The sequence below is a fragment of the Peromyscus maniculatus genome, chromosome 1 (genome assembly GCF_049852395.1).
Source record: "Peromyscus maniculatus bairdii isolate BWxNUB_F1_BW_parent chromosome 1, HU_Pman_BW_mat_3.1, whole genome shotgun sequence".
NCBI lineage: Eukaryota > Metazoa > Chordata > Mammalia > Rodentia > Cricetidae > Peromyscus > Peromyscus maniculatus.
This window is the reverse complement of record NC_134852.1, coordinates 180,970,121-180,984,943: the sequence shown is the minus strand read 5'-3', so window position 1 is coordinate 180,984,943 and position 14,823 is coordinate 180,970,121. Positions and strand designations below refer to the sequence as shown.

The following is a 14,823-nucleotide window of genomic DNA, read 5'->3' as shown; positions in this document are numbered from 1 at the left end:
AAGAAAAAAGGCAAAAGGTTATAACTAACAAAAGAAAAACTATATACAAAAGTACAATAACTATATACAATATATACAAGTAACAAATACCTAAACGATGTCTAGTCCATTTGTATTTGACAAATCAGAGAAAATAATTCCCTTATCTATCCTATTTTAGTAAGTCCAAAATGTATCTAATTCACTTTCTATCCTAATTAATCTTCAACTATAACTAACTAATCTTCAACTCCCTCAGAGACCCAAGAAGGAAATAATATTAGCTAACAAAAATAAAAACAGGAAGTGCGCGCAAGCAACTTCGAAAAATTTTGTGAGTTGACAGAAACAGCCAGGTGCCTGGACAGTCACCTGAGGTTTCTCCGCAGTGTTGGGGCATCATCTTCAGCCTATAGGCTTATTGTATCTGACAGACTCATTTGTGAAGTAGTTGTACACAAGGTCAACAGTTCAACCTCACATTGGGTGAGAGCAGTCCATGTACCAGAAACACCTGAATTCCACTAGTGTCATGTCATGATTTAGGATTTTAAATTCTGGAAATTGTTGACGGTTTTTGAATTCAGCTGTCCATTCTTCTTGGCTGTGTATATATGGCTTCATCTCAGCATCCCTTTCTTCTCCACATCCCTCTATTAAATGCCAGTCGACTATTGAGAGGCATGAGCTTTCAGCTGCTGTTCCATTGCACAACAGAAGCCATCGGCCCACTGCCTGTTCAGCTGTCTTCGAAGAAAAAGACACTGTACCTTTTCCGGATTGTGAAGACCACTTCAGGGATGGTGTCATATTGTCCTGGCCTCAGAAGATGCCTTTTGATAAAGCCATAACCACACTTGTTTTGCCAGGAATCGGTAGTCCTTTGTTTCGTGTTCTGTCTGTCCATTTTGTCCTGTTGATTTGAGGATACTTTGTTGTCCAGTGGCTAACTTTTGCCACAATGAAAGTTAACTCCATATGCAGTTTCTTCAATGCCCATATTTTCTCTGAAGTAGATTGGTACTGCCAGGAGTCGACATGTCTCAAAAAAGAAAAATTTCTAAGTTATTAAAACATTTTAAATGCCATATTCTGTAGATCTCTGAAGGGTTTGAAGATGACCTGTCTAAAATATATCTGCTCAATTTTTAAAACATATCTAATATGACTACAATTTCTATTGTAATGTCTAACTACTAACTTTCATTTCTTTATATCCTATTAGTTGGTAATAATGTAAAGTATTTAAAACTAGTAATTGTCTTTTTCTTTTCTTTTTTTCCCCTATTTTTTTTTAAACAAGAACCTTAAATCTAATCTCCTTTGCTTATCCTTTTTCCTAACCCTTGACAACAACTTGTAACCAACCCCCCTAAATAATGAAAATTATCCCAGACCCAAAACCCATTAAAAAGACCAAAAAAAAACCACCCGCCCCACACCACCTCTTTGGGAATGTGGGCATCATTCTTAAAATTGCTTCCTGCTGGGTATGGGCGAAGTTATCTTTATCCTGAAAGAAAAATTTTAGGTTAATTGTCAAATTCTAGGAAAGGTAACTATATCCTTCATTATTATCCAGTCTGTGTATAAAGCCAAAGTTCAGGGTTTATCTCAAGTCCTTATTCAAGTAGTCTTTGAGACTGGATCATCTCAGCTAGTCATCTCAAATTGCTCTGAGCACCTTGTAGTTCAAAGCTGATCTGTAGATGATGTTTGTCAGTTCAGTGATATTATTATTGTCCACGTGGAATTGTTGTTGTTGTGGGGCCCCATCTTCTTCCATATGTTAGGCCTGGCTGTGATTTCCTGCAGAAAACTGATAAGAGACTCGAACACAAAGACATACATATGCAGCTAATTGAAGCCTTTTTTCTAGAATTAGTTAGTACTCTATATGACCATTCATATCTTAACAAAGTTTAAAATGTGTATATATATATATATATATATATATATATATATATTAATCTTGTAAATTTTGATATAAAATTTATACTTTAAGAAAAGTTTAAAGAATCAGAATAGAATCAAAGAGTTGAGATTAGTAATAGAATAGTCCCTTAACTAATTTGGCTTTTGTCCCGTCCCATAGCAGAAAATGGCTCTTTTATTCTGGCAATGATACAGGGAGTTTGTATTTTCCTTTTAACAACATGCTTGAGTTTAAAGAAGGAGAGAGCCATTCTCCAACTCCAAAGTCAGCTTTAAATTTTAATTGAACTGGGACTATTAGAAGACCAATAGTGTTAAATCTTTAGAGAAAAGCAGAAACAAACATTTAGGAAGACATAAAATTTTTTAGATTATATATACCCATATGCCATTTCACTCTGTTTCCTGGGATTGATGATTTGTCCCTTTTCTTCAGTTGTCTCATTTGTCTTGTGTTCTTCAGATTCCTTAACCATCATTCTCCTAAAAGACAAAAACAAAAACCTTTCCCCAAGACTAATTTTGGGGATGTTCCTTTTTGGCAAGTTATTATCTGATTAAATGAAAAGGCATGTGTTACTGGTACAAGTTAGTTTAAATTGGATGTTCATGCTGGTTGATGAACTATCATCTCCTCTAATTAAGAGGTTTCTCTTGTTCAAATTGAACCTTTATCAATTTTGATGGCACCCACAGCTTATCTTCTCCTGTAGAAACAAAAGCAAAACCTCGTCCCCAACGTAATACATGCCCTGGTTTCCATTCTGAGGTCAGCACATCCTTAAAGTATATAGGCTGATTTAATTCTGTAGTTTTTTCTATTATCCAATGTCTCTCTGCAGCTGTTGTTCCTTTCTCATTGGCATTCAGAAAATTCAAAGTTAATAGAGCATTATGCAGTCTATTTCTGGGGGTTTTTGTTACTCCTTTCTGTTTATTTAGCATATCCTTTATAGGTCTGTTTGATCTTTCTATAACTGCTTGACCTGTAGGATTATGTGGTATACCTGTAATATGCTTTATTTTGTAATAAGCAAAAAACTGTTTCATTTTAACAGAGACATATGATGGAGCATTGTCAGTTTTGATTTGTGCAGGTATACCCATGATGGCCATAACTTCTAGCAAATGAGTGATTACAGAATCAGCTTTTTCAGAACTCAAAGCAGTTGCCCATTGAAATCCTGAATAAGTATCGATGGTGTGGTGTGCATATTTCAATTTTCCAAATTCTGCAAAGTGAAACACATCCATCTGCCAGATTTCATTTCTCTGAGTACCCTTTGGGTTACATCCTGCTGGTAATGGCATTTGATTGTAGAAGGAACAAGTAGGACATTTCTTTACTATTTCTTTGGCTTGTTGCCAGGTTATGGAAAAATCCTTTTTTAAACCTTTACTATTGACATGATGTTTTTTATGAAATTCGGAGGCCTCCAGCACATTTCCTATCAATAATTTATCAATCTCATCATTGCCTTGTGCTAAAGGGCCTGGCAGACCAGTATGAGATCGGATGTGAGTTATATATAAAGGATGACTCCTTTTCCTGATTGTATCTTGTAATTGAATAAATAGTGAAGTTAATTCTGAAGCATCAGGGATAAATTCTGCAGTCTCAATATGTAATACCACTCTTTCAGCATACTGAGAGCCAGTTACTATGTTGAGAGGTTCTGAAAAATCCATTAATACCAACAGAATAGCATACAATTCTGATTTTTGCACTGAATTATAAGGACTTTGAACCACTTTACTTAAATTTTCTGATTTGTAACCTGCCTTTCCTTGTTTGTTGGCATCTGTATAAAATGTACGAACTCCAGATATGGGTTTTTGCCATACAATTCGAGGCAAGATTCAATCAGCTCTCTTTATAAAATCAATTCTGTTGCTTTTGGGATATTTGTTGTTAATTTCTCCCAAAAAATTATTGCAAGCTCTTTGCCAAGGTTCACTTTCTGTCCATAATTTTTCAATGTCCTCCTTAGTTAAAGGTACGACAATTTCTGCTGGGTCTATTCCTGCTAATTGACGAAGTCTCAATTTTCCTTTCCAAATCAAGTCAGAGATTTTTTCCCCATAAGTTTTTAATTTTTTATTTGGTTTATTTGGTAAAAATATCCATTCCAATATAATATCTTCCCTCTGCATTAATATTCCAGTAGGGGAATGCCTAGAAGGTAAAATAACCAAAATGCAATCCAGCTTTGGATCAATACGATCCACGTGCCCTTCATGTACTTTCTTTTCTACCAAGGCCAATTCTTTCTCAGCTTCAGGTGATAATTCTCTTGGACTATTTAAGTCCTTGTCACCTTCTAAGGTTTTGAACAAATTAGTCAGTTCATCATTTTTTTACCCCAAGAATAGTTCGTAGATGAGAAATATCTCCAAATAATCTTTGAAAGTCATTAAGAGTCTGTAGTCTGTCTCTCCTAATTTGCACCTTTTGGGGTCTAATTTTTTATAGCTCTATTTTATATCCCAAATAATTAATAGAATCTCCTCTTTGTATTTTTTCAGGAGCAATTTGTAATCCCCAGCAAGGCAAAATTTTCTTTACCTCTTCAAACATTCTTTCTAAAGTATCTGCATTTGAGTCAGCTAGTAAAATATCATCCATATAATGATAAATTATAGATTTAGGAAATTTTTTACGTATCACTTCCAATGGCTGTTGTACAAAATATTGGCACAGAGTTGGGCTATTTAACATTCCCTGTGGGAGGACCCTCCATTGAAATCTTTTAACCGGTTGAGAATTATTATAAGGAGGCACTGTGAAAGCAAATCTTTCTTTGTCTTTTTCTTGTAAGGGTATTGAAAAGAAACAGTCTTTTAAATCAATAACTATGAGAGGCCATCCTTTTGGTAACAGAGTAGGCAAAGGAATTCCAGATTGTAGAGAGCCCATCGGCTGAATTACTTTGTTAATTGCTCTAAGGTCTGTTACCATTCTCCATTTACCAGATTTCTTTTTAATAACAAATACAGGAGAATTCCAAGGGCTGGTTGACTGTTCAATATGCTGAGCATTTAACTGTTCTTCTACCAGCTCTTATAAAGCCTGGAGTTTCTCTGTTGTTAAAGGCCATTGCTGAACCCATACAGGCTTGTCTGTTAACCATTTTAAAGGTAGAGCTGTTGGTATTTTTGGAAGATTATCAGTTGTTGTGCCCTGTTCTTGTATAATATGGATGGCTGGTGACCACTCAAAATAATGCCTTCTAATATTTCTCTCAGAAACATTTGCTAGTTAATGATTTGTTTCTGAGATTGGAGGGATTTTAATCTGAGTATTCCATTGTTGCAACAAGTCTGGATCCCACAGGTTCATAGCTATGTTAGCCACATATGGTTTTAATTTTCCTCTCTGTCCTTCTGGACCTATACATTCCAGCCATCTTGCACTCTGTTTCACCTGAGATAATGTCCCAATTCCTAACAGTTGAACGTTTACCTCCTGAAGAGGCCAAGCTGGATGCCAAAATTCTGGTGCAATTATGGTAACGTCCGCACCTGTGTCTACCAGACCAGACAACAAAACATTTATTTTTATCGTTAATTTTGGTCTCTGTTCATTAATAGAAGTTTGCCAAAAAATTTTCTTTATGTTTTCTCCTGAATTTTCTATTCTCTGTTCCATCATCCTGACCAGCATGATTTATTCCAATAGTCATTTGGTTATTTAATTGCTCAGAGCAGGGATTTCCTCTACAGCTGCAGGAAAGGTTTGAACAGGTTTTGCTATGGGGGCCTGCATGAGGCCCCTCCGAGAGTTTCCCGAAAACTGAGGCAAAGGATTACCCTGTCTGTCCTTTGTTGATCTACATTCATTGGTCCAGTGTTTTCCCTTACCACACCTTCTGCATACTCCAGAAGGAAGGGGCATTCTGTTGCCATTGTTCCTTGAAGAAACATTGCTTCTAGGAATGACCTGTTTACAGTCCCTTTTAAAATGTCCTTGCTTTCCACACCCAAAACATCTAACACTCCTCAAACCTTTTGAAATTACTTCTCCTACCCAAGTATCATCATGCTCATCAGCCTCAACATTAATTGTTTCTCTAATCCAATCTTCCAAAGGTGCAGATCTTGCCTTTAACGGCCTGATTATTCTTTTGCATGCTGCATTCGCATTCTCAAATGCCAAAGCTTCAATTATTGCCTTACTAGCTTCTGATTCTGAGACCATTCTGTTTACTGCTGAAGCCAGTCTTTGTAAAAAATCTGTGAAAGATTCTTTTGGGCCTTGCATAACCTTTGTAAATGACTCAGGTTTTTTTCCTGGTTCCTCAACTCTGTCCCATGCATTCAAGGCTGCCATTCGACAAAAAATTAGGGTTTGAACATCATATAAACATTGTGTTTGTACTGAAGCATATTGGCCTTCTCCAATAAGCTGATCCTGACAAACTTGTATTCCTTTATCCCTCCATTGTTTTTCTATGTTTCTAGCTTCCTCCTTAAACCACGTTAGAAACTGAAGTCTCTGTCTGTGTTCCAGAACAGCTTGTGCAAGGTCCCGCCAGTCCTGTGGTACAATCCTATTATATGTTGACCAAGAGTTTAACATTTGCTTTACATATGGGGAATGCATGCCATAAGATACTATTACCTCCTTAAACCTTTTAAAATCCAACAGTTCAATTGGAGTCCAAATATTTTGTGTAATCATTTGATCAGGCAACTGCTCTACAGTTACAGGATAAATTAAGGGTGACTGTGTGAAAACAGGATTTCTTTCTGTAACCTTATGATCCAGTCTTGAACCAACTTCACTGTTAATTTCTTCTGTCTGAATTTTTACAGGTTTAACAAGTTTTTCTAAAGCTGTCATCCTGGCACTTAAATCGACTATATTTTTAAATAGTAAAATGAGAATAAACATGGTGATAAAATGCATAATTCCCATAATACTAATCTTTTCATGTAGTTGTTCCATTGTCAGACTGCCTAAAATTTCAAACAAAACCCAACTTTCTTCCAATGTACACAGAAAACCCATTTTTTTTAAATGTGGAAAAAATTTGTCTTTTAAATAGTTTCCTTTATGACTTACCAAATCTGCATAGAACAGTAGAAATCCAAGCGAATTTCAAAACAGCCACCTAGTGTCCTAGGTGTGAATCCAGAGAGAGAGAGAGACAGAGACAGAGACAGAGACAGAGACAGAGAGAGACAGAGAGACGGAGAGACAGAGAGAGAGACAGAGAGAGAGAAAGCAAAAGCGAAAGTTAAAGTGAAAGTGAAAGTGAAAGCAAAAGCGTAGCCGGTGAAAGCTTAAATCCAGCCACTTATTCCCTCTTGAGCCGAGTCAAGGCTTGGCTTTACAGGCAGGGGCCCTGTTTGGCAGGGCAGGCTTGAGTTGTTTGTAGCACTGGCTTTAAACAAGCAGCTCACAGTTAGTCCGGCCTGAGGCCAAGCAGACCTGGGCCGGGGCTAGGGAGCCGGCTACTCGGGCTAGGGAGCCGGCCCCAAGCAGTTTTTAACAGATTCTTGTCACGTTGGGCGCCAGATGTAGATGTAACCAATCGTCTTTTTAAAATAAGAAACACAGAGCCAATGTAAAAGAGAAAGCCAAGAGGTCAGAGCTCAGAGATAAAATCTTACCTCCTGCAGTGCTCCTAGCTTCCCCGAGAGAGAGCTTCTTCCTGTTTGTCTGTCTTTAAATAGTCTTTCTGTTCTGCCTTCTCATTGGTTGTAAACCCAACCACATGACTGCCTTGTCACTGCCTGTAAGTACCGCCCTCCAGGTCTTAAAGGCGTATGTCTCCAATACTGGCTGTATCCCTGAACACACAGAAATCTACCTAGCTCTTCTAACCACCACACTCTTGCTATGGCTCGAATAGCTCTGACCCCAGGGCAACTTTATTTATTAACATAAAATTAAAATCACATTTCAGTACAAATAAAATATCACCATACAGGATGCATCTTAGAATGTAAATGCTGGGAATAATAATGTATTTAGATGTGATACAGTTTTCAAAATGCCAAATAGTTCTCAGTAAAAATCCCAACAACAAAAAAGCAAAATTGTTCTTTTATTTATGCAATACCCATACTTCTAGAAAAGTCAATGTATTGTAAAATCTTACAAAAAGTTCTTTGTAACATAGTTTTAGGTTCCAGGCTCAGATAATTATTAAATTATTTTTAGCATAAAGAAATGTCTAATAGGACATTAGAAAGTCATGCATGGTAGAGAAAATATGTGGAGATGTCTTGAGCTCCACAGGATACTGTAACATTGCTGGCTCCTTCTCATAAATAATCTTGACATATGTCTTAAGCATCCCTGGGTTGATATTATTCTTGTCAAGGACCTCAAGCCGGGTTGCTCTCTGGGCCATTGGCAACCCTGTACCCAAACATACAGAGTCCACTCAAAGTATAAGTTTTGTGTGAGCGGGATTGTGTCTACCTCATTCATGTCTGCCTTCAAGGTCTAGCTCAAAATTTGTCTTCAGTAAATATTGGTGAAGGGAAGGATGGATAGGTGGATGGATGGATGGATGGATGGATGGATGGATGGATGGATGGACAGATGGATAGATTCACTTTATTTTGTTCAATTTTGTGTAGTAACCTTCCTTTTTTTTTTTCAAGAAGACTATGCATGAGGTAAACTATTCACAAGATAAAAAGTAATAGAATTGATTTTTGGGTAACAGATACTAGGTTCAAAACATCTAGTTTGACTTAAGTGCCCTGCCTGATACCATCGGTCTTAGTTAGGGTTACTGTGGCTGTGATGAAACACCAGGACCAAAGCAACTTGCAGAAGAAAGGGTTTATTTGGCTTACATTTCCACATCATTATTCATCATAAAGAGAAGTACCTGAAGGCACAGGACAGGACAGGAACCTGGAGACAGAAGCTGATACAGAGGCCATGGAGGAGTGATGCTTGTTGGCTTTCTCAGCCTGCTTTCTCACAGCACCCAGGACCACCAGCCCAGGAGTGGTACCTCCTACAATAGGGTAGGCCTTCCCACATCCATCACTAATTTAAAATGCTCCACAGGCTTGCCTATAGCACAGTCTCCAGGAGGCATTTTCTCAGTTGATGCTCCCTCCTCTCAGATGACTATAAATTGTGTCAAGTGGACATCAAGCTAACCAGCACACCATCTGTGCATCTCCTTTGTTAAACTTGAGGAGTGTAGAACACATCTGCTTATGCCTTTTCTCCTTTCCTTCTAGTATGGGAAGAGCTGGCCTACTACGAAGAAAACACACGCGACTTTCTGTTCCCCGAGCCCAAGCTGACATCTTCACACCTTGGCATGCATAGAGAGGTGCTCATGAAGACACCAATAGGTTTTCCAGTGAGTGACCTCCCCCGCTTGGGCTTCTCCAGGGATAGAAATTCTTGCGGGCATGAGCATTTTATTCCTGACAGGGTTGATCTTGGGCAGGTAGCTTTGTCTTGCTTAGTTACCTCAGTTCTGTTTTCATCCAGGGTCAAGCCCAGCTCATGATGCCAAATTATATTCATTTCCACTATTGATCTACGAGCTGAAAGTTTCATTATCTAACTAAGCTGTATCGTTGCCATATTAAGCTGTCACATGATGTCCTAAAAGGTTCCTCTTTCGACTTCTTCTTGCAGAATAACAGAAAGATCTGTTTGGTCACAGCTGTTTTCACTAAATAGAGTAATGACAGCAATAATATTATCTCACATTTGTTTTATACTTTCAACCTTCCACATTTTTAGTTATTCCATTCCTAGCAATTTACAAATTAGCCACGGCTGATATTGAGCAGGTCCTCTTTAGCAGAGGGGAACCGATAGAGGCCGACGTTACTGAGGACCCATGCATGGTGCAGCAGATACGTAACTGATAACCTGTTTGGAGGCATTTATATGAACCCAGATTCAAGACATCCATTCTGATATTATGGTCTGTGATTTCTGTCTTTGAAACAAGCACTGTTTTTAGTGGATTTTTATGTCTTTTGGATAACCTTCTCTTTAAGGACCACACGTCTGTGAATTATAAAAAGCGTAATTAATACTTAAGCTTTCTGTCTCTGCCCTGTGAATTGCTGTTAATCATTTAGTGACGTGTTACTGTCCCCACCCTGCTGAGAGTTCTCTTCCGAGGATGTAATTGTTCCTTCAATGCTTCTGATGACTGATTTGCCAAACACAAACATTCATCAAAAGTTGTCTTACTCAGAATTCCGAATATCTTTAACTTTAAGCCCTCCTCCTTGTTATCTTTCAGGGTCTGGCAAATATTCCTAGAACCACTTTTTTCTTTTGACAACATCACCTTCATGTATCATTTAAGTCCATGGTACCTGTGAGGTGCTCACCTTTATTACTTCAAGTTATTGGCATGTTGCCCTTCAGCATCTAAAAGAAAAGAAAAGTTAATGGGAACCAGCCTGAGGAAACTCTCATATTCACTTTGTTTTCCTCAAATTCCCAGTTAAATAAGAGTCATCTTCAAAATCAAAATAAGGACAAACACTTATTTTTCCTCAAGTGTCACTCACATGTTGAATGTTCTGGGCATGTATAGAAAGACTAACCTGTATGAAGGTGTATTTGTATTGATTTATAAATGGAGATGATTATCAGGAAAAAGCTTTAAAATGCGTTGAAATACCTTCACGCATCAGTATCAATTCTTGTAACTGAGTTTATCAGACTCTATGAACAATTTGATGAATAGACAAAAATATAGAGTGGTTCAATTCCTCTGAAATATTTCACAAATCAGAATCGACCCACTCGAGAGAGCTCCAGGAGCAGCTGATGCCTGTGGTGTGTGTAGAGCTCACAGCATGGATTGTCTTGTTCTGTCCGTCCTGGGGAGGGACTGCTGTTCCTCCCCATCATCTGGAGGGGGACAGGTTGTGAATCAGAAATGTGTTTAGGCTCAGAGAACAGGAATTCCTGTGCTTCAGAGTTTATACTCTTAGCCACAAACATGATGCTAATTCTCTTGGATTTATTTCAGTTCACTCTTCTTGGTTTTTATTACTGCCGTAGAAAATGAGAATGAATGGCCTGTATAGGTCAGGCAAACCATTCACCTGCTTACTGCGTCTTATCAGTTCATTAACAATTAGATTGATTTTTCTCCACTATGGTGGGATTTTCTTTTGTATTCGCACACATTGTGTTTTTACTTCACTTTATACCTCAACAGTCATTTAGATGATAAAACATCACACTCAAACAGTAGTTACTAGAACAGTTTGAGAATAGGCCTGATGAATGTACGTGTTTGATAGATGAAAGCCAAGTTTCCCAAGGCAAGTAGGTCGGGAAGGAGACCCTCTTCCTGTCCTTCCTCTTCACTAATCTCATTTTCATGTTCCTGTGTTTCAGATAGAGTGGCTAACAGCGCGCACACTGGAACCCAGATGCCTAGGTCCAATTACCAGCTCTGCGGCTGCCAGCCTGACAGGCTACTGAAAGTGTCTGAGCTCATACATGTCCAAATGACAATTTCATTAGGACCTGCTTCACAGGGTTGTGTTAGGAGTATGAGTGTATATTCCAAGTTGACTAGGCCATGGCTTAGTATAGCATGCACATCATATACGTGTCCAGCTCTTCTTCTTTTGTGTATTTTTAAAAATGTATTCTGATTTTGCTGACTACAGAAGGACATTTGGGTTCTTAGAGGATTTCTGATGAAGAGGAGATGGGCAAAGGATTGTTTCCAGTCATTTTATTTGCTTCTCTTTATGCTGCCTTATTTTTTAGGGCATTGCTCCCAAACTAGAGTTTTCTACAAGGACAGCCATCCGAGAATGTGTGTTCCCGCATAAAAACAGATTTTTCGTAAGTATCATTAAGAGGGCAACGACAGAAATGACAATATCCCCCTACTCCAGTTTAAAGACTGCTAGCCTGAACTCCGCTTGCCGACTTTAAAGGAAACTGAACAGACAGTAACCTGCACAGTTTTTGCTGGGTTTGATTTCTGTGTTCAGACCATTTGCTCAGCCTGTCCTGCTGGAGTATGCTTGCCATGTACTTAGAGTGGTGGTGTTCAAGTGAACGGTTAGTTAAGTGATGGTGCTAAAGTGAGACCATTAGCCCTGCCCCACCCCCACCGGACCCGTCACCAAACAGAACAGCTGGAGGAACAGACAGGAGCCTCCCAGAGTCCCTGCTACAGTGCCAGAGAGCTGAGATGGGATTTCAGCTAAGGTGATTGTTTATTCTCTGAGACAGCTAGTTTTTAATTTGTAAAGCCATTTTAAGCTGGTTGGGGTGACACATATCTGTAATTGTAGCCCTTGGGATGCTGAGGTGGGAGCTTGCTGCTTTGGAATGGCAGCCTAGGCTACCTGGTCAAACCCCGACTCTAAAAAACAACCCCCCCCCGAAACTTTTAGAAATGCTGCCATTGCTGCACACATAGCAATACTTGATTACTTTTCATAAACTCTTTGAAGTGAAATGGTTGGAACCACCTATATATACCATTCATGCTTCTCTGTGTCAATAATCTGCCTGTGCTTGGAGTATGCCTGTGCCTATCTGCTGTTCTCAACTTCGCCCTAATACAAGTAAACCTCACTGTTATTACTAAAAATATGTGATTTTAGTAGCTTTGCGCCTTTCCTGGAACTCACTTGGTAGCCCAGGCTGGCCTCGAACTCACAGAGACCCGCCTGCCTCTGCCTCCCGAGTGCTGGGATTAAAGGCGTGCGCCACCACCGCCTGGCTTCCGAGGCAGTCTTCTATATTAGTTTTTAAATGTTCAATTAATTATATTATGTTCTTGACTGAATTATCATCTTTTTTTTTTCCAATCAAAAGAATATTTTTGGCTGGAGGTGTAGCTCACAGGCAGAGTGCCTTCCAAGCATGTTCAAGGCCTAACAAAATGAAGCAACAAATTTCTGTTTGTTTGTTTTCCACTTTCAGGAAGAGAAGTGTAAATTACAAAGGCTTTTATCGAAATCACGTGGGCAAAGAGCTCCCACAAATAACAGAAAAACAAAGCCCAAGGAGAAAAGTCCTGACCGATTTTCCAAAGGCACACAGTCCCGGGTAACCTCCCCATCTTCCCCCAGACGTCTCTTCCTGCACCAGCCGACTCAGCTGCACTTTGGAAAAAGCTTCAGGCTCCCTGGAGAAAGAAAGCCTCCGTTTGTGGTCAGACATGTGAGCTTCAAGTGATTTTTTCAGAGTAACTTGCTGCGGTGGGCATGCAGACGCGAGTGGGAAAGGAAGCGTTGAGCCGTGCAAACAAGTGGGCAATAGTAACTAGAGAGGGAATCCATATGAGCAATGCCTGTCATTAAATGATGTTCATTTTCCACTGTCATTGTTAGGAAATGTCTATAAAGGCATCTCAGAGGGAATTTACTCGGTAGATGTCAATCACCCCATTTTTAATTTTTGAACATTATTAATAGAGTGTGACGTCTGTAGATGAGAACTCACCATTATTCAGAGGGTCTGTGAACTGCCAGGAATTGAAGATGTCAGTCAAAGGCTGGCTGATAAGGTGCATCAATTCAAAGTTGAAGCTCCATCCCTTTATAGAAACAGTTTTCACTTTCTCAGTGAGATTGGTGCTCAGTAGCCAAATGCTGAGCGGGGGACAGGATGCCAGTGGGGAAAAAGCAGTGATGGGCCTCACTCAAAGAGCCATCTGAATCTCAGTCACCAGAAGCAATGGGCACGGTTAGTCACTGTAGTCCTCACAGCTGCCTTGAAAATTTGTTTTTAATTACTGTATTATAAGATCGAGATGTTCAAGATAAGTTTACACATCGGCTCATCAGTGCCATAAAAAGAATATCTGAAGTCAGGTGTGGTGATGTGCCCTTGCAATCCCAGCACTTGGGAGGCTACAGCAGGAGGATTACCATGAGTTTGAGGCTAGCCTGGGCTACATAGCATGTTCCAGGAAAATCTGAGCTACTGAGTTACACACACACACACACACACACACACACACACACACACCAGCCACAAATCACTAATTTGATTAATTTCTTCAGTTTTTGTATTCATAGTCTTTATGTTTTCCATGAAGTTGTAATTATATATATACATACATACACACACACACACATTCAAATTAACATTTTCTGTTATTTCATACTTTTTGTGAGCTCTACCACACATTCCAGCTAGTGACTTTCTTCAGAATGTTAGTGATGGATAAATTGTTGATATTTTCACTTAAGGTCATGAGAAATTATGATCGTGCATTTGATGTGAGGTATGAGGTGGTGTAAATCTCAGTCAAGTTGCTGTTGAGATGGTTGTGTGTAGTTTGTTTGTAGGTAGAATTGAACTTTCTGGCTAGGAAAGACTGACTAGCTAATCTACAAATAAGAACTATTCATAGACACAGAAATGCTAAATGGCTGTTTTCTTTTTGTTGGTCTTGGTAAAGATACCTGGCAAAAATGTAGCAAGCTGCCATTGAATGTGCTTCTGTAGAAGTGTTGATAGCTTGTATCTTTTGGACAGTGTGACTTATTCTGTTCCATATACATGCTTATAAAATGCAGTCCCTGTCACTGTGGAGTAATTAATCTTTTTAAAAAAGTGGTTAGCTTTCTTAGGGAGTGAAAATGTCCATTTCTATTGTTTAACACATTATTACAGTTTTTAAATCTATGCTAAGCTCTTTTATATGTTGTCTTACATACTTGATTAGGCAGACTTTCTGATCATATGTGAGACATCCTGGATGGAAGCATTAACATTTAGAGAACTTGTGTCTGGAGAGGTGGCTCAGCAGCTCAGAGCATTGGCTGTTCTTCCAGAGGACCCAGGTTCAATTCCCAGCCCCCACACGGCAATTCCTGTTTGTAACTCCAGTTCCAGGGGATCTGATGCCCTCTTCTGGCCTCTGTGGGCACCAGCACACATGTAGTACATGGACATACATGCAAACA

The 14,823-nt window shown here is 39.1% G+C and overlaps 1 protein-coding gene across 14 annotated transcripts in view; it reads left to right on the top strand.

The window, feature by feature from the left end:
* The window catches only part of Spata6l (spermatogenesis associated 6 like), a 73,823-nt gene that overhangs the window by 37,860 nt on the left and 21,140 nt on the right, over positions 1–14,823 (top strand). For all 14 annotated transcript variants that reach the window (XR_013048013.1, XR_013048012.1, XM_076561874.1 and 11 more), the window contains 3 exons: positions 9,130–9,254; positions 11,657–11,734; positions 12,830–13,069. Coding sequence is in view for 12 of the 14 variants with exons in the window: in XM_076561874.1 (XP_076417989.1) it covers positions 9,130–9,254; positions 11,657–11,734; positions 12,830–13,069 (443 nt within the window). In the remaining 2 variants the exon portion in view is untranslated. The remainder of the gene's footprint in view (positions 1–9,129; positions 9,255–11,656; positions 11,735–12,829; positions 13,070–14,823) is intronic.